General features: G+C 43.3%; 1 protein-coding gene across 7 annotated transcripts in view; it reads right to left on the bottom strand.

The window, feature by feature from the left end:
• The window catches only part of nedd4l (NEDD4 like E3 ubiquitin protein ligase), a 31,250-nt gene that overhangs the window by 2,386 nt on the left and 3,120 nt on the right, over positions 1-25,744 (bottom strand). Inside the window, exons 3-25 of one of the 7 annotated variants that reach the window (XM_088280640.1) lie at positions 24,539-24,620; positions 22,521-22,559; positions 22,109-22,162; positions 15,514-15,549; positions 14,801-14,851; positions 13,307-13,368; positions 13,035-13,137; positions 12,291-12,445; positions 12,059-12,197; positions 11,511-11,699; positions 11,133-11,210; positions 9,587-9,646; positions 8,446-8,583; positions 7,046-7,237; positions 5,519-5,716; positions 5,285-5,362; positions 2,930-2,984; positions 2,639-2,697; positions 2,282-2,347; positions 1,526-1,755; positions 425-546; positions 278-348; positions 106-201 (exon numbers count right to left, since the gene is read on the bottom strand). In XM_088280640.1, the coding sequence (XP_088136766.1) occupies positions 106-201; positions 278-348; positions 425-546; positions 1,526-1,755; positions 2,282-2,347; positions 2,639-2,697; positions 2,930-2,984; positions 5,285-5,362; positions 5,519-5,716; positions 7,046-7,237; positions 8,446-8,583; positions 9,587-9,646; positions 11,133-11,210; positions 11,511-11,699; positions 12,059-12,197; positions 12,291-12,445; positions 13,035-13,137; positions 13,307-13,368; positions 14,801-14,851; positions 15,514-15,549; positions 22,109-22,162; positions 22,521-22,559; positions 24,539-24,620 (2,353 nt within the window). Of the gene's footprint in view, positions 1-105; positions 202-277; positions 349-424; positions 547-1,525; positions 1,756-2,281; positions 2,348-2,638; positions 2,698-2,929; positions 2,985-5,284; positions 5,363-5,518; positions 5,717-7,045; positions 7,238-8,445; positions 8,584-9,586; positions 9,647-11,132; positions 11,211-11,510; positions 11,700-12,058; positions 12,198-12,290; positions 12,446-13,034; positions 13,138-13,306; positions 13,369-14,800; positions 14,852-15,376; positions 15,416-15,513; positions 15,550-18,371; positions 20,644-22,108; positions 22,163-22,520; positions 22,560-24,538; positions 24,621-25,744 lie in introns of those variants that run through there. The other 6 variants (XM_088280639.1, XM_088280641.1, XM_088280633.1 and 3 more) reach the window with 6 other exon arrangements.

Below are 25,744 nucleotides of genomic sequence, written 5' to 3'. Positions count from 1 at the left end.
GATGAGCCTCAAGGTTAGAGGAATTTGTTTCTATTTTGCAGGAACAAAAAACTATAACTATAAAAACGTTCAACAAATCTATTGATAAGGTGAAAACTCACATACCTGTCCAAAGTTGTCTTCGTCGATGCAAAACCGCAGGTCCAGCTCCGTGGGATCATTCTCCAGGATCCACTTGAGAGAGTTGTAGTATTCACTGTCCTGCGGAGGGAAAAAGGAACCACTTAAAACTGATTTACGGATCAGACTGAAGAGCCTCAAGACTGCAATGGCTCACCACAGACTCCATGTCCTTGAGGGAAATCTGTTTCCCCAGCATCATCTTGTAGAACGGTCGTATGAAGAAGCCTGCAGGGGGCACAAGCGAGCTGTGAGTGAATACCAGAAACCGCAGCGGGCCGTCAACAAGAATTCAGACGCTCACCGTCTAGTAGCTTCCCATGAAACACGGCCATTCCCGCCACACGCCCGATGAACTTGAAATAAGAAAGGTGGTCCTCATTGCACAGGCCGGAGTTGGGGTTGATCTGGAGAGTGTAGTTGTCCCTGCACATACACAACAACTGTCAATTTCTTCGGTGGACCTTTTCACAGCCATCAAAAGGATGACCTTTTGCTCTCAAAACATGGTTTAATTGACAATCACGGATCTCTGCTTTAAAATAAAAGTTGAGATGTATCGGCATGGTGTAAATGCGCAGGAAGGATCACCAACGCCACGTTGACGTCATAAACGCATAAACGCTAGCGTCTAATCAAGCAGACGCTTCAAAAGATGCTCGCTGTAAATGTTGCACTACAGTGCAAACACAGCAGCCCAATTGGAGATGTGCCAAGCTTGCAATGTAAATCCAGTCTGTGTGGCAACAAGCGGGGACAATATGAGCTAATTAATTAATACGTGGACCTTACTCATCATGGACCCGTTAAAAAAAAATCTGCAATTGACAGTCCAATGCCCTCCTCTGGTTGGCTCCCGTTTTTTGGGTATGGTCACGTGACGTTCGCAATGCGGGGCCGAGGGCATTGTGATGTCGATTCCAGTCGACAGCAGGGGGTGATGCTGGTTAAAATGTTAGCCTGCTGAGTAGGTTGAAAACGGGTGAATTGAGCGGCTTGATTCTTCTTTCATTAACACAATATTAATCAGCATATTATGTTGAGACTAGCGAGGGCACATTGTAAAGACAATGTTGGTTGATGAATTACGTGTGGTCACAAGGTGCAGGACTTCTTTTCGACTAATTTTAGACGCCAGACCTCAAAAGCAACGGTTCTATTGTGTGCTTGAGCACATGACATTACTTGTGTTCATGCTACCTTTGCTCTACAGTGCCAAGAAATGTGCGCTAATTGCTGGCGCCAACCAACGCAGGCAATCAGGGACCTTCCCTTGTTTGAATATGAAAACAGTTTGCATCAGGATGGATTTTTGAATGAGAGGAAGAGTTCGACTGAGTCAAAGGATGTCTTAACAAGTCCCAGTGGGACGCAAGACCTCAGCCAAACTATTTGTCATACTTACGTGGCAGAGTATTCAAAAAGACCGTAGTACGGGTTGAACATCTCCTTGGACAGGAGGAAGAACCACTCTCGCGCTACGCCCCCGTAGTCCAGGCCCTTCTCCGACTCAAACTCGATCCACAGGCGCGCTTTCAGGACGTCGGGCTTTTTGAGCGACATGATCCGTCGGTACGACTCCTCAAAGATGTTGTTGCGATGGAGCTTCATCTCAAAGCGGTTGGGGATGTCAGCCTGTTGTCGCACACGTTCAAAAGTCTCGTCAAAAACAATTGCTGACGTCACACACCTGTGTTAAAATAGCGTTAACATTACCGCTATCTCAAACAGTCAAACAAATTTTATTTTACTCAATGGTTAACCAAATGAACGTTGATTGTGACATGGACTGCATTAAAGCGGATTTATATGACTAAATACTTTTGAATTTCAACAACCAGAAAGTCAAGCAGCATCAACGAATATAAAACTGTAACCTTTTCCCTCGAGCCCGTTTCACCACTTTATGAATCATGTTATTGACCTTTAGCGTGCTCAAGCAGCCGCTCACCTAACAATTCAAAATTAAGAGCCCCAGCAGTAAAAAAAGAAACAAAAAAAAAAAAAAACATGCAATGATGACTTGAAGTGTTGATTGAGAAAAATGCAAAGCATGTCATTAATATTCAATCAGCTCCAAAGACGGCGGGAAGCATCTGCAATCAAGCATCATCATGGAGGTTCACCATTGGAACAACAACCCAAGAATCCCAATTCTTACCGGTTTCTTTAGCTTTTTCCGAAAGTAGTCATACTTTTGCTTGAACTCTCGAGAATATGGAACCGCCTGCAGAGGAGACAAGATAAGCAATTTGAAAAATCAACCAGCATCCTCATGAATGTGCAGCCTTTACGCGTGGACAATTTAACGGCGATACGCTCGCCAATGTTCAGACAACGCAATCACCAAAAATTGGATAGCGAGCTGCACTGCTTGGTGGAAACACGCCAACCTGAAAGTCGTGCAGCACAGAATTGACCCGAAGGTGTTGGCATGCAAAGTGAGTGAAGTGACACACGGCCAGGAGGATGGCTAAAGTGTGTCGTTTATGACGCATGGAAAGCATCAACTACTCACGGGTCCGGTGATAGCAGGACTCTGAAGGCGAGGGTCCTCCCACTGTGTGTTCTTCGTATCTAGACAAAGAAACAATAAAAGCTTCTTTTTACACTTGTGTTTTGCTGCTTGGAAGGAATGGCTTATTTTTTAAACTTGTACTTTTTGTCTGTGAAGTTAAATAATGGTTTTACAAGTCGCATTGAGGAAAAACCCGATGCGCTTCATTTTTTTCAGTGCCGAAAGTACATTGGCAGATTAGTAATCACCACATTGAGTAATGGAAAAGAAGAGTCTCGGGTGTCAACTTACTGTGGTCAATGTAGAAGGTGCGTCCGTCTGTGTGAACTCGCTCCTCCCACCCGGGCTACAAAGATAAAACAAAATGGGGGATGAGAAATGTGTGTGGTGAGAAAAAAACTAAACAAAACAATCACCTTTTAAAACAGGCCATGCTCAAATAGTCATTGATTGAACTTGTCCCCCTCCCCCAAATAAATAGCAAAGCTCAATCAAACACCCCAAAAGGAAACCTGATGACTTTTATTTATTTATTTAATTATTGCCCCTATTTGAGTCAGGACTGCAAAGACACGACGGATACAACCACACATGACACAGAAGGCTCATTACCACGACTATCGCCAACTGCTTCCAGTTCATACCGGAGAGCGATCGCTTAAGAGTCACAGGCCACACACGCACTCACCCAGCACCGGAAGTCAGGCAATTCAAGTAAGGAGATAAAGGAGAGAGGGAATTGGGGCGGTAGGGGAGGGCAAGGGAGGGCTTAAAAAAGGCCAAGTCTACACTCCTAAGCTATTAAGTCCACAAACGCAGACGCAGGCAGTTCGGACCTTTGGTTTGAAGTTTTCCGTAGTTTCTCAAACTGCCATCGGACATTATATGCATGCCTTACGGACATATTTTCTATCTTTCAATTTTATCTTTGAAGCAAACTTTGAGATGCTTTCAATTTCTCAGTGGTGCCTCGAAAAGTTCAACACCCTCAATTACTTTTTGTAGTGCGGTTCTCCACACCAAGAGGAGCAAAGTGATACAAATGGATGGAATTTGAACAATGAAGAACGTGCTGCTCACACAACATCTCCAGCAGCAAATGACGACCCAAACGACTAGTGAAGATCACGTTACACATCTTGTGGAGCTTTTCATTGGAACAAAAGATTCGTCCGAACACAGTGGTTTGCTTCCGACTCCAAAAGTTAAAGAATTAGTGGCATTAAATAATTCCCCTGATCAATTGTCCTAATGTATGTTCTAAAACAGTCAAATTATCTGTCTGTAATTCAATTTATTGTTTTAAATTAAAAGACCAAAAAGTAAGTTATCTGAAATGTATTTATTTTTTATTCATTAATTTTTTAATATATAATTTGCCCCCCCCCCCCCAAAAATCTGCCAAATTGTAATTTTCACTCTGGAAAAAATTATTCCACAAACATAATCTCCGTGGCGTATTTTGTTTTTGTTTAAGTGTGCTAATTTGCATGCCCACCTTCGAGGCACCACTGCACATTCATCACCCTCCTTGCTAAAAACCGCGCAGGGTGCTCTGTTGTCCCCTCGGTGATACAGTTACACAGACATGGCGTAATCTTAGAGGCCCCCGGGAGAGAGCAAAAAAGGGAGGGTGCTGGTGCAGAGGCCGTGCGGAGAACGACAGCTGGAGTGGGATGAAAAATTAGGAAAGAGGTATAACCCATTCATGCTGGTCACAAGAAAGAGGAAAACAAAAACAACGAAAACAAAAGAAAGCGCAGTGCTGTCTGCAGGCATGACGTGACCACAGCGTGGCAGACCAGACAGGTAGGTAGGCAGGCAGAGGGAGGGAGCCGACCAACCTCCTCTGGTAGGTGCTGCCAAACACACACGGCCCCGGAGGGGGGAGGGTGCCGAGGAAGTAGTGGACATTATTAGATCCACCAGAACAGAAGAGAGAAATAAGAGAACATACACACGCATGCGCACGCCAACCACGCACGCCGAGAAGAGTCACTACTATAACTTCCAGACCACACAGCAAGCGTCGCCGCTTTTCTCACGGCACTAATAAGGAAATGCCTCGCACAGCAAGTTAATCAAGCGCCTCAAGACATCAAACAGAGTAACTTCAAAAGCCAAACGGCATAAACGTCAGATGTCGGAAAAAACATTACGCAACGCAAAGTCGCACAAAATCCATTTATGCAGCTCATCTTTCTCAGTGAGCATCAAACTATTTATTTTTGTGACGTCACCACGACACTACCAGTGATGGCAAAGAGGACAAGGACGTTATTGTGATGTAGTGGTCGATGAAAGCAATATACTCGTGGTGAAAAAAAGCGGCCTCCCAATTATAATATTAAAAACTAATAAATGAATAAATAAATAAAATCGAGCTGAAGCTCACAATTATTTTCGTAAAAATGCAACTCCAAATTAATAAAGATTCCGTTTGGACCCGATATTTGCATTTTTAAAATTTATTTATTTTTTGATTCAACACAACAGGCGCTTTACGGGCTGCAGAATGGTCAGGCCCCTCGCTACCCTGAGCTCGCTTGGTCTGGCCTGGCCTCTGTTGCTTTTCCATTGTTTCAGAATTTTTTTTCTTCAAGGTTCCACCAGAAACATCAGCATCTAGCAGCAAAAAGTACTTACAGGAAGAGGGCCGAGTTCACCAGGCTCCATGGAGTTTTTACTCCGCATATGGACCGGATACTTTAATCTGGGATCCTCCTAGATTTGGTGTAAGAGAGTCGGGAGGGAGTCGGGAATGAGCAGGAAATATTTTATATTTTTGTTAATTACGTTTTATTTTAAATTCAAATATAATAAAAAAATCTAATTACATCTCATTAAAATTAAGAGAAGTGGCAGGTAGTTTTTCCTCACCCAGGTGGTGGTTTTGCTGTTGTGGTCGATGAAGAAAGGCCGTCCGTTGGGGGCTATCCTCATCTCCCAGCCTGGCGGCAGGAAGCTCTGCTGCGCCTTGTGCTGAGACTTGGGCGAGCTGTAGGGCGACGGCTGCGGGGACTGAGGGTTGGAGAAAGTGTCCTTCACTGCTCGTCGTGCCTGGATGTTGTTGGCCCCCTGAATGGAAAAAAATGACAAAAAAGGAGCAGGGACATCGGTCACAAATGTCCAAGATAAAACTTTAAAAAGGTTTGGACAGACGGATAAGAGCTTGACATCAACTTGTCACTAATTACGTGTTCTTTGCTTGAGCAGACAGACTCGTTTGTAGCAATAGAGGATTATGCGGAATGAAATTAATGAGTCACCTTGATTCATTTAATTTATCTTCAACAATATTTGTAAATTCACAGCTTTGGTAAGAGAAGAATGAGTCGAGTTGGGGAGGAAAAGGATTTTGAATAACTTGCGTCTTCCATCCCCATTGAAGTGAGGGGCGATTATTCTACTACACACAAAAAAATTTCTGATTATTCCAAAAAAAAACATTTTCTACATTTTAAAATTGATTCAAATGACGATGAGCCCAAGACAAAAACCTTTTCACTGAAAGCCGAGGACAATAACCAATGAAAAAATTCCAGTGATTCACAGCATTCACATCCCAACACTTTTAATGAAGATAGTCCGCGCTTGAAGTCATACCGACCTTGCCCAGTTCTTCTAAGCTTTTAAAAGCAACTACACAAAGGCTAATTAGTGTTCCATCATCACAAAGAACTCACTCCCGACTACGTGCCCATCTGAACATGACACGACAAAACCCGTGTTAATTAAAACAGTCTAATCTGGACGCTGTAATTATGTTAGCGTCTCAGGCTTTGACGGCGTCTTATCATCGCACAAACCTTCCCACACCTTAATTAAATCTCCACCAGGTCGGCTCCCTCGGTGTATCGCCAGCCACTGACAGAGACACAATATTGCATACATCTTAATTAGCCCTATTTCTGTGAGGTGATTTATCATCGCAATGCCAGATTCAATCGAAGGTGCGAACGCTGGTTGGAATGCCTCCGAATACAGAAAAACTAAATCTAAAAACTAAAAATTGATTTGCTGTTTAAAAAAAAAAAATTTTTTTTAAATCAAGCTCCAGAGCAAAACGCGTGATTACAGTGGAAGAGAGGAGAACAAGTTTGAGGAAAGGAAATTTTCACTCAGTGTTCACAAAACCCTGGAAAACTAAGATAACCGAATAAACCAGGAGAGGGTTAGGGTCATTTTGTAAGAAAAGGGGTGGAGAACCATGTTTTTTTTTTTTTAAATACATTTGTCTGATGCTACAATTGATGAATTGCTTGTTATTCCATATGAGAATTAAAACAGTTGATAAGGTTTTAGGTTAGAATGACACCCGAGGCTGTGTAAAGCCGCCAGGCAACCGGTTCCCCACACCTGTTCGAAAGGGGTTGTGGTGGACAGGGACGGGTGACTACGTCTCACCTCCAAGGGGGTGGAGAGGGTGACAGTAGGGGAGCTGAGGCTACGAGGTCGTCGGACTTGGGGCTCATGGAGGTGGTTGTTGGAGGCATTAGAGGAGGCATTGGAAGAGGGGGAGGGGGCAGGTGTCGGGGCCGAGGTTGCTCCCGACGGTGACGCTGCCCCGGCTGACGTGCTGGCTCCATCTTCAGTCAGCTGCCGGGGAGAAAAACACTTTTGAGGTTAAGATGGGTGGGAGGCAAACGTGACACAATCCGCACTTCCACTTAACAGTCGAGTGCAGCGGGAAACCGCACTGCATTTAATGCATCTGTAAGGACAAATAAAACAACAATAGCCCCTTTTACACTGCCTGTAAAAGTCTGCATTTTCTTGCAGTTCTGTATTAACGGCACCGACAAAACGTGAGGATAAAATCAGCCTGGCATTTTAATCATAACAGAAGGGGACGTCGTCACTACTTCACATTGCTGTGCAGTTTAACACTTTCTTTCTTCGCCCCGTTGTCTGACGAATATTTTCGACATCGCACCTCTTTTAATGGTCTTGGCATCATCTGGTGATCTGACTGTGGGATGAAGTGAAACTGTGTGAAAGCGCACAAAGTTCCGTCAGTGTCCCATTTTGCTGGGTTCTACCTAAAGGGGCGGTCGGATGAATACCTCCCCTTTTTGGGCTTCTATATCCGTCAATGGCAGCGAATGGAGTTAAACCCCATTTAGCTTGAATTGATTCGACAAAATTCAGCAATCTACCAAATTTTTAACGCTCCATTCATCAATCATGCCCACCCCTAAACTTTGGCCACTCATGAGGTGAGCACACTTGAGGTCTCAGCCGTAATATTTATACCAAGATGAGTAGATACTGTGCAGTGGAAAAGGGGCACCACTGACAAACACATTTTACCTTCGCCAAGAAGGTTTTTCATTTGATGTTTTTGTTTGGTAATTATAATTGTAATTGAAATCTCCCCACAAATCTTCCAAATGAATGATTGTTCAGCCTTGGCGAAGGTCTACCGAGTAACGCTCTCGTTCCGCAACGGAATGATTTCGACTGGGATCCCCTCCTTGTGATCAATGATGGAGACAAACGGGAATTAGGATGAGCACAGTCAACAGATGCATTGATATCAACACAACCACCAGGATAAAAAAAATATTCAACGTCAGTCGCTATTTAGACTCGACAGAAAAACACAGTGGAAGAAAACACGGGAAGGAGAACACATGGCTCCGATCCGGAGTGTCAGAAAACACTAGACAAGGGAAGGAAGACCCAGAGGTGGACACATAAAAAAAAAACAGGTCGCACACACGGCTGAGAAGGGGACGAAAAGAGAATCAACGCCACGACGATGTTGACGGAAGTTCAGCTCCCGCCTCCTTGACCTGCTGTACCTGCACAATTGGCCTAGTCCAGGTAGTGGTGCGGTTGTTATGGTTGACGTAATAAGTTCTCCCCTTGCCGTCCTTCCGCTCCTCCCATCCAGGGGGCATGCCCGGGGTGGTCAGGTTGAACGCGGTCGCTGTGGGAGACTGGCCCCGCCCGGTGTGGAGAGAGAGCAAAAATAAACGAGTCAGAGAAGATCGGAAGCGGACGTCTCGAGGAGGGAGATGTAATATATTTGATAGAAATTCAAAGGTACGGAACGCACAACCCTTTTGTCGGTTGAGGGATTCGGAAAAAAATCAATCGGGTGACATCTTGCAATCATGTATTTGAACTCAGATTTTTCAATCTGAAACATTTGGTATGAAATATACAGTAGGTGTAACAGAACGTTTTAGGTAAGGAACGGGAAACTTAAATTCCTTCCTACAGTCACTCCTTTACTCAGTATAAAAAAATACGGAGGAGTTCAGCCTCTAGACAGCAGAAATCAAAGTGATTGCCTTGTTGGAAAGGCCATGTCATGTTTGTGAATTTCAGGGAAGCAAACAAATGACGTTCCAGTGACGACTTCTCCTGGGTTCTTCAGATGGGACAAGCGCAGTACCAAATGTGAACAATAATTCACTGTTGAAACTCAAAAGGCGACGATTTAATATATTAAATAATGACGTCGCAGTAGATTGTAATTAATTATTTTTGTCGATGAACCTCCCATCCAGTCAGGTAACAGACTGGAGCACATTTCACATTTGCAGTTGCTACATTAAATTTGTTGCCGTTTCACAAAAAAAAAAAAAAATAATAATAATACTATGACCTTAAAAATCAAAGTACATCCTGAACTGTGATTTTCTATACAAACTGTTGTAAAATAAATTCAACAGTACAAAACTTGGGAGGGAAATGCTTTTTATAGGACAGTGATGACATCAGTGTTTCATAAAGGCCATTATTATGAGTGCTTAAAAAAAAAAAAGTGCACATTTTTTGTTGCACAGATCTGCCCGGTTTCGTGAGGCTCACTTCATTAGCTAGCAACAACGGATTTACAGAATTCAGACCTTTAAGTACAGGGGATATTTTTATGAATGTATAAAAAAAAAAGAGGTGCAGAGAGTTTGTATTGTACATAAACTGAGACATTACCGTGGTATCCTCACCACCTGAGACTGTTTGAGCTCTGGTTCTTCTGGAATGGGAACGCTGCTGGTGGCAGACAACAGTATTGTCAGGAGGGGGCGTTAATAAAGTGGGCAAGGGGAGGGTCTTCAAGGTGGGGGGGCAGTATATTGAAGAGACACCGAAAAGACAAAAGGGTGGCGATAGGAAGTGATTGTGCCGGGGAAGGGAGCTGTGACCTTTTTGGGTACGGGCAAAAAAAAAAAGAAAAGAATTGAGGTAAACTAGTATATTGATTGTGAGTTGTCTGGAGGGTACGAGTTGTCTGGATTATGCAAGGTATTGTGAGTTAAACAATATTTATTTTTTACAATTTATGTCAATGAGAAGTGGAGTTTAAAATTATTAAGATAAAAAAGCAATGTCATGTCCTGGCAGAAATTGAGGCAAACTTGCCGGAAGAGTCTTGTACTTTCGCCGGCTGTAATCCGAACAAGGACACACACACAGCACTGTGGAGTGATCACACAAAAAGAAGCTACGGGAACACTCACAACGTTGCCACATGATGCCAGATCACCTTGAATAAGGTGCAGGAAGAAGAACTCCACTCTTTAATCTGGCGGGATGTTTACGTGCGTCTGTCAGTGATGCTGTTTTGGTTAGCAAGGGAGTTTAAATGGGCTCAGAAACGTAAGAACTCAAATAATTACTCTACGACCTGTTTTTTTTTTCCTGATGGTCCTGATGATGTTCATTTGCGTTTGCGTTCAGTGGACGATGCCCATTGTCACTAAATTAAACTTATTCACTCCCATTGACGGCTAAATACGTCAAAGATCCATTTATTTTTTTTTTTACCCGGCTGGTAGTGAATGAGTTAAGGGAAATGTGGTCTATAATAACTCAAATCATTTACAGCAGTGTTAGCAATATGTGCATAGTTGTGCCATTTTTAAGTTTTAAAGGTTTTTGCAAAAAAAAAAAAATGACTGCCTTAAAATGTGCCTACTAAACCTGAACAATGTTGCAGTGATGGTAGCATGTTGATTATTGGCTGAGGAAAGCAAACGTCTGGCTGATTCCACCACCCACCAATCGCCAGTCATTGCTGCTGACATCAGCACTAGTCGTATTCCTTTGTTCAACAGCTCTATGACTCAACTGTGTGACAGCATCAAGAATCATGTGACACTCGGACGCTGTGACTAACATCTTAAATCATGTAAGGGTTTCTAACTCGAGTGGTCAGTGTTTCCTTTTAAGTCAGCTCTCAGGACAGGGAGGAAGTGTTGCGGTAATTCTAGTGAGGCAAGAAGAGAGGAAATGCTACAATAAGAGGGAAAAGTGAAGCGTTAGCAACAACACCTGTTCGGCATGGCAAAGGGGGAAAAAATGGGATTAATGTGTTGTACACCCACAGCACCGACAATGAAGACGTGAAGGAGAAGCCTAAAAAAAAAACCCTCGGGGACGATGAGTGCTCAACAGTCACAAAACAGAAAGGGAGGAAGTAGCGCAAGAGAGGCGACGGGACGGATGGAGGGAAATGAGAACGTTGAGAAATATTTACCGCAAGAGGAGGAGGCTGAGCCTGATCGCTAACACCGTCCGTCATACTGGAAGAGCGCAGTCGGTTTGATAACTGGGTCTGAGAGGGAGGGAGACATTTCAAAGTTTTTAGAAAGTAGTTACAGTAAGTGGTTAACTCCAATTTGTTTGGATTTTGCAACTCTTGTCTATTGCAGGGGGATCCATTCCAGTCCCACTCACAAGATGAAAACTTACGATATTGAGGCGATTAAAAACAAAAACAAAAAAAAAATTATATTTCATAGAAAGGGGAAAACGTCATAGAAAAATCTAAACAGCTACTTTCAATTTCTGACCCATTGCTGTCCAACTTTGAAGATACTCCTTTAAAAAAATGTAAGCTGGTTTAATTTCTCACCAGAACAGAGCTGGGCCCAGGCACTTCGCCATTGGTCTCTGGGGTGAACGACAGCCTCAGGCTCAAATCGTCGGAGAACTCCTGGGAGACGGGCGTCGGCGGGGGCTGTGGGGTAAGCATGGATGACGTGCTAGGATGGGACTGGGCAAGGTTGTCATTTGGGTCTTCTTCTGTGATTAGCTCCCAGGACTGCAGACAGACAGAAAGAGATTCAACCATAACGCTACTGATTGGAATGACTCCCAAGACAATGGGATCAACTCTTTCAAAGTTTTTCGGATATTTCTTTTTTCCCCCATTAAAATTGGAGGTAAAATTTATATTGAATGAAGTTAGGGGGATTCAGCTTATCTCCCCCAAAAAAATAAAATAAAAGATGAATTAAAAGCAAAGCAAAAGCCCAGAGCTGGCAGACTATGACATCTTGTGCGATTTACCATTTCCCCCTGAAAATGTTGGTCAAACTCTGAACTCCAAATCTCACTTTTGTTGTTGGTGTCCCTCGAATATGTTCTCTTTTTATTGTGTGTAGATTTTTTTTTCCTCACATTGTCAATAACATCACGCAGCTCCATGTGCTCGTTCTCCAGGTCCTCGCTGATGTGACGTCTTGAACGGAAAACGCGATGTGCTTCCTGGTGGATCTGTCGCTGCCGATTGTCACTCTCGGTTTCCGAAATCACGTCCCTTAGCAGGGGAAAACGGGAGATTGTTAATTTGTAAAAAAAAAAAAAAAAAAAAAAATCATGCTGGTGACGGTTCCAAGTATCGGAATAGTACATGTTGGAGGGCCGTTTCCACTGAGTTGAACGATTGTTGTGGTTGACATAGTAGGTGCGGCCCAGGTTGTCCACTTTTTCTTCCCAGCCTGGAGGCAACGGCGGCAGCAGCTGCTGGGGTCGCTGCGAACCCGAATCCGCAGACTCATCCCACCCCTGAAATGAAAAAGTCATCCATTTTTGGACACATCGCATTTATGAATCTCAGGACGATCCATTTGAGGTATTTGAGAATCATTTTCAACGGATGGCTAGATGAAGTGCACTTAAATTAAAAGGGACCGCGTCGAAGCACTTCATGATGCTGAATGGTCTCTTCAATAACAGGTGGTCGAATAAATTAGTTATGTGATTCTTCTTAAGTGTTTCAAGTTAACAAATGAAATGGGTGGCAGTCGAATGGTTTATTTTGGACATTTTTTCATAGTCAAAGCTCAAATTTTTTTCTAAAAACATTGGGGAAAAATATTACAAATATAGTTTTTTTTGCCAAAGACATTTAAATATGTAAAACGGAATGACATGCAGGACCTCAACATAAACATTTTGAGTGAGATGATTTTGGTGAAAGAAAAATCCACAAAACGAGTTCTTGCACTTAAAATAAAGTTTCTTGTTCTTTTGCCATCCTCAACTGGTCATTTATATGCAAGTGACCCCTTGAACTTTTAGTCTAGACTTAAATGTTGACCTCATTTCTCTATGTGGAAAATAAGAAATAAATAAACGCTATGCCTGAGCTTACCTCGGCCTCCTCCCTCATGTCTCCGGCTTCCTCTTCAGGTCCGCCTTGTTTCGGTAAATAGGCCATCTTCAGACGCAGGTAGCCCTTCACCCTAGACTTGTGACTTGGAAATAACAATGAGCAGGGATGAGCTAGGAGGCTAAAATAATCTAAGATGACCTATAAATCAGAATGAAAGAAATAAAACAATTGCGGCAAAAAAAAAATTAATAAATGATTTTCAACACTTTGTTGTCACATCCTGTTTGCTGTCTCATTCAGATGATACTAACCTCCTTGGCCGCAACAGGAAGTCCTTAAACGTGTAGGGGCGCTCCATAGCAGGGTCCTCCGTCTGAAAATTAATAGAATTTGAATTTTATTTCTCCTATTTATTTTATTTTTTTTTGATGGGCATCATAAGAGTCCCGGCTCTCGATGACGTGGCTCTGAGCGTCACGCTGGAATGGGGTTGTGTAACGCGTCTCTGGTTACACATTGGAAAAACAGAAACGCTGCTTTGTAATTCTCAGCAGTCTGTTGAACTGTTTTTCAGTCGACAGCAAATACTCTGCCGAGGTGTGACAAAGAAGACAAGAAATCAGTTCCCTCAAGAGCCACACATAAGGGCTGATAAAATATGACACTATCTTAAAATGAATCCCAAATCAGAATTCATTTTTGATCCAATGGAACCAAGTGTGTTAAGATTAGAGTTCACAATGATATAAGCATGTGACCGTACGAAATGATCGAGCAGATCACTAAATTGAACAGGACCAATCACAGCTAAGCTTGCAAAAGTCAGGTGACCAAACTCATAAAACAGGTGAGTGTGATTGGTTGTTACCATAGCAACTTTGTCATTTCAGTCACCAGGAAGTGATAAAACGGCCGCCCCTTGAGATGGATAAAAAAAGGGTGGATTTTGCTGCTTAATTCATATTCAACAAATGTGAAAATAATCCGAATGCCGTACCTAGACAGGTGGTGCTGCAAAGAACATATTATTGTAAAGAAAAGTTTTGACTTGACTTCCCCTTTAATAAGTGTGTGTGTGTTTAGAACCAGTTATATCACCAAAGTCTGCATTTTCCCACCGAGACTATGCAAATTTGACTGAGGTGGCTTTTTCCATGCGATCCAAATCTGGCACAGTTGTCTGAGTGTTTACATTCTAGACATCTCTGTGTCTTGCCAAACGGAGAAAAGATAAGGAGTGCCAGAGCATCTGACAAAGGTCTAAGTAGCCTAATCCGATTTAGTGCCACAATCCGATATTTGTTTGAAGCTTAAAAATCTAAATGAGGTGTGAAATATGTGAAGCAAAAATGTTGCTAATTCTGTTTTTTGTTTTAAATCCTCTCAGCTTGAGCCACCGCCACTTCTTTGAGGCCCAAGGCAACCATTGAACGAGCGGCTGCAGGGGTGTGCCCGCAAGTGTATGGCAAATGACACCTTTTCCTCCGTCCTGGTGGTTTCTTCAGAATCAAATGTAATTATTTTTTTCATAGATCTTATTATGCACTACGGTCAGCTCATTTTAACAAATGAATTGATGTTGGCCTCACTCTGGCAGAGGATATATACACAACCTGTTTTTAAGATGCAAAGATATTTGCTAAGATCTGACTGAATACATGCGGGAGGGACCCAATTCAGATGACAAGGTAACCATTTCTTTTCTGTTCTGTTCTTAACACTGCATCGATACATAAATATCTGCATTTTGTGACTTGAAAAGTGGAGTGTAAATACCGCTCAAGACTAACACACACAGAACTCACCGGCAAATGACTAAGAGGAACGTCCACTTGTCCCAAAAAATCATCTCTGGTCTAGAAAAAGAACAAACAAAGTATCAGGAGGAGTAGCGGTTTTTGAGGACGGACAACAATTCCAACAAGGGAAGAAAAGGGAAAACCACAGTGAGTGTTGAGGAAATGCGATATATATGCTGAGGAGATTTCAAATAATAATAATGATGAAGCAACAATTTGTCAAAGACCGAGAGCAAGGTATTGATTTCAAGTCATGTCCAAAAATAACCTCTGGCCTTATTTTATGAGCATCTGATACAGTTGCAAAACAGCATGTTTGCATGGAAAACATATTTATCAGGATCTTATCATGTGACAGCACTTTTATATCTGGCAAGGAGCACCGTTTTTACATGCGTCCAAGACAGAAGGCTCAAGTCTTTTTAGGTCTTTGGTATCAGAAACCCCATAAACCCAGAGAAGAACATCCAACTGCAACACGAAAGCCACATTAGCCAGACAGAGGAAGAAGAGGGTTGTTGCTATGACAACATCAGGAATAAAACCAGGGAAGAAGGCTTGTGAGTCAAAATAAAAGGAAACCTGTAGATTTGTCCATCCCTTTGCTGCAATTAACGCAGACTGAAAAAAGGGGAGGAAACAAAGGGGAGGAAATGACGGCGAATGATTTGCGCTGCACAACAGTTGCCCCCCCCCTCGTCGAGAGGGACAAAGATTACCTGTCCGATGTGGAAAAGCCCATTCTTGGTAGAGGCCTGTGTGTGGACATAACTGATTTAGATGGCAGACGTCATAGACATTGGTGCGGATTTTGGAGCATCGACCCACGTTGCAAGTTGCCCCACGTGATCGTGAACATGGTTATTACAATTCAAACTTCAGGAGGGCGACGCGTGCCGTGTTTGATGTTGGGCTCAATTGTTGTTTAAATGACGAGGAGTCAATCAAAATTCTTGCCTAATACAAAGAAGAGGATTTATCACGAAGGCTAAATTTGAGACTGAGTTGCAGGTGGAGGTGGTTAACATTGACCCTAGTGGTTTCTGGTGGTACTGCAACCTGTGGTCAGTATCTGTAGAGTTCAACGATGGAGATGCACGATATTTTAAAATGGCGCTTTTTAAGAAAACATATCGCGGTTTCACATTCCGACATGTCATGTGGAATTTTTTTTTTTTGTCCACAATTTCAATTCCACACAACTAAATAAGAACAAAAATGCTTGAAAACAAACTTTTAGAAACTTTCCAAACTAGTGAGACTATTCAGCGAGACTATTTCTCCATTCTGGCAGATAATCACGTCCGAGCGGGCCCCGAGTGCTGCCCGGAATTATGAAGAGGGACGAGAGGGCAGGCATAGCCGACATTATCATCCTCCTCAAGTGAGGCATAACACTCTTAACAGACCAGGAATCCAATGGTGAAAGGTCAGTCACACAGCAGTTATTCTAGCGCAGCTATGTCAACAACAGATGAGTGAGTGTCGCACATCGAAACACACCTAGACTTACACAGGTACAAACACAAACACACACTTGAACACTTTTTCAGATGTGTGTAGGGGGGGGGGTGAGCCAAAGTTTCACAGTATCTACTTTCATTCCTTAAACCAAGCGGAAAATCTACTAAGTGACTGCCAAACTCCCAAAACGGTGACTCATAAACCCCATCTTAACTAGGACTAATGTGTCACGTTTTCAATTCTGTCATCGGAATCCACGTAACACTTTTGTCTGAAAAAAGCAGCCTATGAATAAAAATCGAACAATGCTTTCCGCACAGATGGGTCACTGGATTTAACCTCAAACTGGTCATCCCCGAGCTCGCTCAAAGAGTAACACATTAAAGTGGCAGTTTGGTTTGGGCAATAAACAGCCCGCACAACAGCACCCTGGGGAGACGCGGCTGTTTTTTGTGTCCTTTAACGCAGGAGAGCATTTTAAGCTGCGGGTATGTGTATGTGGTGGGCTATAATTGCAGAGTCATCAAAGGGTCACAGTTGAGCCATGCAGCTGCCTCCCTGGGCCAGGTTACACTAGCGGTTGGGAGGGTGTCGCCAATCAACAGCATGAGGGATGAGGGCCCAAAGGGACGGCCGCCATATGGAGTGTTAAGCACGAGAACAAGGATATCAGCCTTTCCATCACAATTATTTAACTTTTAAATAACAAAAAAACTGTGGCGACAAAAAGCTCACTTTCCATTTTCATATTATTCTAGCAGACCACCGTTACGTTTCTTTGACTGATGCCCATATAACATAATGGAGTATAATTGGTTGATTAAGGACGCTGCTGGAAGCAATTGTTGAGAGCACATTCAGAAAATATTTGGCCCTTAAAACGAGAGATTTTACCTGAATCGCTCAACGCCTCAGCTCCACCCAAAAAACTAGCTCTTAATTTCACTTGCGGTAAAATACATTATCATCTATCTTTTAGCTAACACCGTGGGAACAAAATCTTGTCACACCATGAGCAAATCCACTGTTACTGGATCCTAAATTCCACAAAAAACTTCATCCAGTACTCAAAACATTTGCCCATGCGGTTTCTATTCTGCAACCTGTGGTCCATAACTGAAAGGTTCCAGGAAACAAGCAGCGGTTAGCAGAGTTCTTTGTGAATGGCCGTTAGAGAGAGAGGGTGGTCCCGGCAGGGCATGGTGGGCATGCCGCAGTTGGCACACACAAACACACGCAAGGTTTTGGTTTCTGACCCACTTGGGGATTTGGGGAAGACCTGTCATTGCTGTCTAGTTGAGGATTATTGGAGGAGAACTGAATCGCCCTGGCGTGGCAGCACAGTGGCATTATTCACTACTGACAGGAACATCGACGACGGTTGGTTGACAATACGACCCAAGCAAAAAACAACAATGAACTGACAGCGTTCTAACATATCAATTGTCCACACCAACATCTTATCGCCGTAAAAGCACATAATAAAATCCAGGCGCATACTAAGTGGAGAGGCAGAGAAGACCGAAAGTGCCTGCCTGCTCTCCAAATCAGTAGGCGCACTTGAGGCGGCCTAAAGATAGAAACAACCAAGGAACACTGGTCGTCTCGGTCGCGGTTAATCGCAAGTTTAAATGTCTGCGAAATCAAACAAGTGTGTACAGAGAAATTAAGCATTGCCTGGCAACTGTGGCTGAATTGGGTAACGTGTGTGAAATTATTTTCCAAATCATTCGGGAGGTTGCGGTCGTCAAGTGTGAAAACATGTCTGCCCGAGATTGTCATCGCCGTCCGTCTGCGCCACACAGATCTCTCCTCATCTGAGTTGGGGGAGATATAATGAAGCGAAACACCACATGCTTCCCATCGTACAAGAAAAATAATAAGTTCATCGCCCAAGGTTTGCGTTACACGACAAAATTCAACGCCACTCTCAATAAGCTAAACGCATCATCTACGCCTATTCAGAATCCATTCACATAATCGTATTTAATAGCCAATTTTTACGACGCGGAAACCTCAACACTAACGACAACAAAATGTCATTTTGTAAAAATCACAAACAGATTTGGGGGAGGAAACACGTATCCATCTGAGTTTTTCCAGTAATGTTTACCTCGGGATTACTTGTTGATGAGTCATTGCCAAGGATCACATCCTGATCTCCAGCTCCACCCGGGTTGAAGTAAATCTTGAGATGGGGCTGCCTTGGAGGAGGGTCTCCACTGATTTTAACAGTACAACCATTAGATTTCATGTCCTTGCTCAGAGTCTCCTCTATTGGTTGATTTTCGGCGCCAGTTGTCCGGCTATCTGGTATGTTGTCTGGCGCGTTGTCCACCAAAAGTGGAGACGAACCTCTCTCCAGTCGAATTCTGGGGTAACGGACGACACGGCCACTGCTTGACCTAACGGGTTCTACATCGGGGTGCTGTTCCTGGGGTGGTTCCGACGGTGGCCTGCATTGGTTCAGATCTTGATTCTGATTTTGCTGGAGCTGAAACACAAGTCGCTGTGTTCCACCATTAGAAACGGGGGACTGCTGCTGCATCGTCCATCCAGAACCACCATAAGGTAAAATTCTAAGATGTCGTATGTCCGAGCCATCGGTTGAGTTCCTTCGAATGCGAATGCCACCCACACTGATACCTTGCGGGCCTCGGCTGTAGACATGATGACCATTTGAACCGATGCTGAAGACCCTGCGCTTTGGAAAATTTGGCTCTGTCGCAAATAATGGCGAGTTAGTAGAATCTGGGCCGCAGTACGGAGGAGGTGGTTGTCGCGGAACATCTGCTTGACCCGACGCTTCGGCGTACGTAGGCACAGGTCCCAGCGGGGTATAGCACGGTGGCGGGACATCATCAGCGTGGCCACTGGAATCCTCATGACTTGTTCCATCAGAGCGCTGAAGCGAGATGTGCATGGAGGAGCTTCTGGTGGGCCGCGGCTCGGCGTAGGCTGCAAGCTGGGGTATGAACATTGAAGAACTGCGTTTGAGCAACAATTCCGGGCGCGAACCAAAAGCCAGGGGAGGAACTTGCTGCTCCGCGGCCTCCTGAGAAGGGCTTAATGCCATCGGTGGTTGAGCGTGAAACGCCGTGGCGACATCATTGTCTCCATTCTGCTCTTCTGCCTCTCCTTCCAGTATCTCCGGGGCGGTGTTGCTGCGGTTGGAGCCAAAATACAGACGCAGACGTGCCATTTTTACGACCAGTCCGACCGCCTCAGCTCCCTCCAAAGGGCTGTACGGTTGTCCCGTCCTCCGAGAGTCGCGCACGTCGTTCTTTTGGCTGGCCAGATGACTGATCCCCGTTTTTCCTCCCTCTCACTCTAGCCCCGCTCCCATTAGGTCCCACCCACCTCAAGTCCCTTCCGCAACTTTCCTTCCACAAGTAAATACTACGGGGGGGGCGGGGGGCGATTAGAACGTCAGTCCAGCAAAACAAGGGCTGCAAACCACACAACACTTGAAGGAAGGATGGAATATAAAAACAACAAAATAAAGAAGCGTCTGTTCTTTGCCAGGAAGCTCCAAACACCGGCGACAGACAGCAGAAATAGCCTGAGCCTAGTGACAGCCAGCATTCCTGACATGATTGGATAAGGGCGGCCGGCGCTTCTGGTTTCCAGGGTGACAGCGGGGTTGCCTGGCAGTCACGTGACGACAAATGACCCCACACCCACCCCACCACCCGTCGCCATGTGCCATTACGATGCAATTCTACCCCTGAGTGCCAGCTGGGTAGAGGGTTACCCAAGAAGTGACAGCTCAACCCGGTAACACAGCCATCTTTTTTTCTGGACCGCCCACTAACACCATTAAAATGACAACTCCGTTAAGAAAACAACAACGGTATTTAAGCTGCTGATTTATTGCGGTTTGGAGATGAGGAGGCAAGGTATGGCTGAAAATAGACTGAGGAAGGCAGCAGAACAGTGAGAAGAAAAAATATCTAAGAGATCTGACAGCTCGATGAGGACCCGATGCAGTGAGAGATTTTCTCGGCTTCTCTGTTTCTAGAGGCTTCTCAAGTTACAGCATATCTTTGATAATATTTTGGTCCAAAATGCTGAAATCGGGTGCATATCCCTGATAAACAGCAACATGATACAACATTGGACCTGCAAAGGAAATTGAGGATTGAAGCTACTTTGCCCTCGGGATAAAACTGAGAAGGGGAGAGGTTTTCTGGCACTAAGGCAGAGAATCGACAAAGGTCTTTGCGAGTTAACATTTTCAGAGTCTCAGTGGATAAAAATCTGCGTGACTGTTTGGGACAGTGCTTCAGCCCCAAAGTGTGTCACCATTTCACAAAACGGAAGGCAGACAACCGAGACACGCGTCGTGGGAAAATAGCAAAGGATCGGATTTTTGGGCAAAAGATCATCGTGAGATGGGAAATACTGACAGAGAAACAGAAACAGAAGAAGGCGTTTACAGGATGAAATGTTAAAAATAATGTGGATAAAAGAAATGACAAATGTGCGGTGCGATGACACAAAGCCAAGCTTGCCAATGACCAGTCTGGTTAAAACTAAATCTAAAAATAAATCTAAATAAATTTCAATATTAAAATTTCTGTCGGACTGGAGATTTTGGAGTGTCCCTGGGGGACTTACTCCCTAAGAAAAAAACACCGCCCAAGTGGTTTTAGTCAAAACAGACCGGCTCTGTAGACAAAACATAAATTGCAAAGAGATCCTTCAAAATAAAGTGCACAAGTGTTTGGGGAACGGTCCCTGCATGCAGCATAAGATGGAAAAGCCCTCGTCAGACATATAAGGAGAGAAACAGGCTTGAGGCTGCCGACGCTCCACTTTCATTTGTCATCCCGCTGCCACTGCAAGGCAACGCTCTCGGTGGGGAAAATATGACCTGGCCTTTTCTTGGAAGGCCACGTGCCAGGAATGCCACTTGACGTTCAATGCGCAGTACTGATAGATGCATGGACTAAACACGCAAGATTTATATGACCCTGCAAAGACCACTTTGGTATTTGTGTTCATCAGCTCACAAAAAATAAAATAAATAAATAAAATAAAAGCTCTGCAAGGCCTTGAAAGAAGGGCTTATCCAGCCAGAGACATAAATTGTATCCTGGGAAGCATCCACTAATGGTTCTAGCAAACATTTGAATGACCTTCAGGAGCTAAAGTTACCAAAAAAAAAAAAAAGTCCAACACCTGCTTCAGGGAAGGACTTTCCAAAGAAAACCAGCTCTACTTATCTCCGTCTCGGGTCAGGAGAGCAGCAAAGTAGTGGATTCATCATCATTTGCGTTGTTTTAATTGCTGTAACACTTGAAATATGGAGCTGTTATGGCGATAACAACGGTCACACAATTTCACAAGTCAAACAAATTTAGTATTTTCATTTTCTCATATCCATAAAAGCGGTGGTTTTGTCGGCATGATTTGGTCTGAAATCTGGAAATGCTCAGAAGCATTATTAAGAATAATTAATAATGTGACGGTGCAGATTGAGTTGAGTATGACTCCAATTTCAAGTTGCTGAATGAAGAGAAGAAGAAGAAGAAATTATTAATGGATTCCAAAAGGGCTATGTGACAAAGTAGTAAAGGTATGTAGGCAACATCAGTTTTATTAACGTCACATTACATTTGGAAGATATTAATCCATAAAACAGTCCTGGAAAAATTCTCATATCTGAAATAATGGAAACTACGACTTATGAAAGCAAAAATGGCGGGGGAAGATATGACACATCTGAAGGAGTTCAGCGGGTGAAACTACAGTAAAAATTCAACACTGATAATAGAAACCGTCAAAATGACAATTAGCAAGTGAAGGAGGAAACGGGGTTGGGGCGGGGGGGGGGGTGACACTTACCAATCTATTTTCATCGAACAGCTCAAAGAGGAGCCTGTGATTCTGCGGACACACCTGCAGAGACGCCAAAAGCAACAGTGTTAATCAGGTCTACTGTCGAGATATTCATGAACGCAACATCAAAGCTTATTTATCTTCCATAGCCTCGCATACATTCGCACACTTTCACGCGACACGGCATCCCACAATAAGAGAACATGATGACGGTGACCGCTTCTAGTGTGACATATAAAATACTCAACGCTACACCTGCGTCATTTCTTGAAACAGAATTTGTCTCTATCAGCGTTGTTTATCCAAAACAACAATTTGAAGGTAGAAAATCCTCCAGTTAACCCTTCACATGAAAAAAAAAATGGAAACTAACACATGCCACAAGAGCAAAAAACGAAATGTAAAAACGGATGCTCACCCTGAAGTAGAATTCCTCATTCCATTTGGGATTGAGCGTCTAGAACATCAAGCATAAAAATGGTGAGTCTGGTGATGAAATACGCATATGGTTTAAAGAGGAAACAACAGGTATGAATTCGACAGTACACGGTGGGCCTTAGATTACGGCCCATAAGCAAAAATGCAAATCCATATTTTTTTTTTTAAATGAAACACAATAAAAATGTAGCCCACTATAAGATAAAATAAGCAATTATCCCATCACCCACCTTGAAGCTTAACAAACTATGTCCTGGTGCGTTTCAGTTTACCATGCCACGGATCAGAAAGTCAAATTGTGATTCGACTTGGATTTCCACCACATAATGTCAGACACAAACTGTCACGCTAACAAAAGGGTACTGAAAAGAGGGACTTTTGCGCCGGAAATTTGGGGACAAAAATTGCTTGATTTGAGAATTTCTCGATGATGTGGAATTCATTTTTGAGTAATTGTGTCTAAAAGTAGTTAGCCGTCCAAAGAAGGCACATGAGGTTCAGCCATACTACTCACAACGCTATGTAAATAAAGTTGTATAGTATTGTACAACTCCAGGTAGATAAATTATCTTCAAACATAACAATGAATCGATTGCTAATTTTCCACATGGTAGCAAATTACAAAAGCAACTTCAGTAAAGTTACCAGCAAAACTGACCTGAATTGAACCAAACCAGTAGGTGGAAAAGAAGCTTTACTTGAGACACAAACTCTGCATATCACTTTCAGACTTTGTGGCATATGCAATTAAAATACCATCAGACAACGACACTGCCTAACGCAAGAATGCCAGTGACGGGCTAAAGCCTAGTTAATAAAGACTGCCGCCCCCGCCCCCTCCCGACGGTGAGCCAAAAAAGGAATGTACACACAATCAGATTCTTTGTTTATTTTTCGGGTGAGCGGGGGCAGTCTCACCACGAGCCAAACTTTTTTTCTCCGAAATAAAAGATGCCATGAAAAGGTGTCCCACTTAAAAAGAGAAGAAAAAAAACAACAGAGGAAGCTTCTTTTTTTTTCTGCTCCACATAGCAGTGCATTGTCGGCTATTTATATCGTATAAGGCAAGCATGGCCACTGGCAGCATATGTCTGCCTGCATGTGCGCGTTGGGGGTGGTCTGCACACTAGCTCGGCTGGATGGCTGCAGTGGATTGTTGGCTGGTGGAAAGCTAGCTCACGTCAACCATATTAGGGCTAAGAGCAACTTTTCTCAAACTCGAATGAAAAGTCCATGACGAGCATTTTTGGAATATTATTAAGCAACAGAAACTGCTACACGATTTGTCATTATGGAGAAAATACAGAAACGCTACAAGGAATGTGGCAGACGTGGTAAAAACAGTACATTTTGGAGCTTTCCGGAACATAAACATGGACACATACATGATAAAAAAAATAAAAAATTTTCATGTGCGTTATGGTCAGCCGTAACAGTTGGAAGTGAAGCAGTTTTGAGAAGGAAAACAAAACAAAATGATGTCAACTATTAAATTAGCAATCGAGGGGTGTCGTGACTTGACGACTCTTGGGAGCTGACCTAACAACACACTTTAATTCATCTCGGACTGTCTCCATAAGTGCTCCTGTTTTGGGTAGCAATGTAGTTCAAATGGGCATCGCAGTTAACTCCTTCTTGTCCGCGTGATCACAGCCTGGTTTTTTTTTTTCCCAATGGGGAAAGAGTGGTGTCTCTTTGAGGGAGGCATTTAATTGTTTTAAGTGGCTGGCGGTATTTAGGGATTGTCACTATTTGAGGAAGTAAGTAGCATTAGCCTTCACTGCTGTGACTAAAAGAGCAACACATTTCCTGAAGGATGAGAGCAGGAAACCGCAGTCAGTGCGAGTGGAGACAAACGTAAGCATCAGGACAGTAATTGTGCGGGAGGACATGATTAGACAAGGCGTGGCTAATCTGATAAGGTCAAAGCAAATTAGAGCTCACGCAAACTCGAGCAGAGGGAAAGTAGCAGCAGCACAATGCCAGGTCACCAATTACCTTTTTGATGGTTTTTGTCTGCACCAGGGCGAGCTCTCGGGTTTCGTCGGTGACATAGAGGGAGAGTTTGACGTAGGGATCACTGCAGAGAATAACAAAAAAAAAAAAAGCCTCAGAAATCAGAAGGAAAGAAAAAAAAACGTCACTATTGTATTTTTTTTCTATTTAATACTTCACAATATCAACTTAGCCTAGTTGTTGAATTGCACCGGAGGTATTGCAAAAAGTTTTATTTTGACATAAAACCGACGCCATCTACCTTTTGCACATTATTAAATTGTTGCCAGCAGCAACCGCTGCACCATGGTAACGGAGCTCGCCGTTCTCGTCCTTCGTACTTGACAAACTGGATGAAAAATTCCTTTTGCGATAAGTACTTTGACAGAACATGAAAGTTGTCTACCCAGATAAAAAACTGCTTGCCTTTGTCACTTGGGAGATAACGTCTTATTGATGAAGTTGCAGGGGCTGAAAATGGAAAGCGCATTTCCAGATAAGTGGCTATAATGATTCAAAATAAACAATAAAAAAAATTTTAAAAAGAGAGAGCAAGTGTACATCCAGCCGGTTTTAAAGATGAGCGTGCTGCACGGAAGATAAAAGCTCAGCTCAGCTATTCACGAGGAAGCCTCACTACTGAACAAAAGTAAAAGTGTTTGTCGGAACCTTAGCAAACTACTTTATTGATCATCAAGGTTGCACACAAAGCACCAAGATGGTACCAAGTTGTTGTTTTTTTTAAGTCAAATGTAGGCTGTGTTAAGTTTTTAGTGCTCTTTTGACTGAGAATGAAAGAGCTCAACTCGATTGCTGATTATTATTATTGCCTCTAATTGTGCTCTGACTTATCGGATACAACTGGTCCGGTGTATCTTACAATTCTCACTTGTCTTCTTCGCTTGCAAAAAACAAAGAACCCATGCAGTAGAAGGCCTGCTTCAGTGAAAAACACTTGGGCGAGGAGACTTGCATTCAAATCCACACAGGAGGGCTGGAGCCAGAATCGAACCCTGCACCCCAGTACTGTAATTTTTTTACTCAGTCAGAATTTCAGCAGACTCTCGATTCATACATTTGTATTTACCTAACCGCAAGACGGCAGGTTAAGCATTCACCGATGTTGGTGTGGCGCATTAATAATTAATCACTGTGTTTTTGCATTGCGGGGGAACAAAAGGAAAATTGAGGACGACCCAAATGTCATTA

The sequence above is a fragment of the Idiotropiscis lumnitzeri genome, chromosome 18 (genome assembly GCF_059441095.1).
Source record: "Idiotropiscis lumnitzeri isolate Australia: NSW breed Sydney's pygmy pipehorse chromosome 18, RoL_Ilum_1.0, whole genome shotgun sequence".
Classification (NCBI taxonomy): Eukaryota; Metazoa; Chordata; class Actinopteri; order Syngnathiformes; family Syngnathidae; genus Idiotropiscis; species Idiotropiscis lumnitzeri.
The sequence above is the reverse complement of the archived record's forward strand: the minus strand, read 5'-3'. Positions and strand labels throughout refer to the sequence as shown.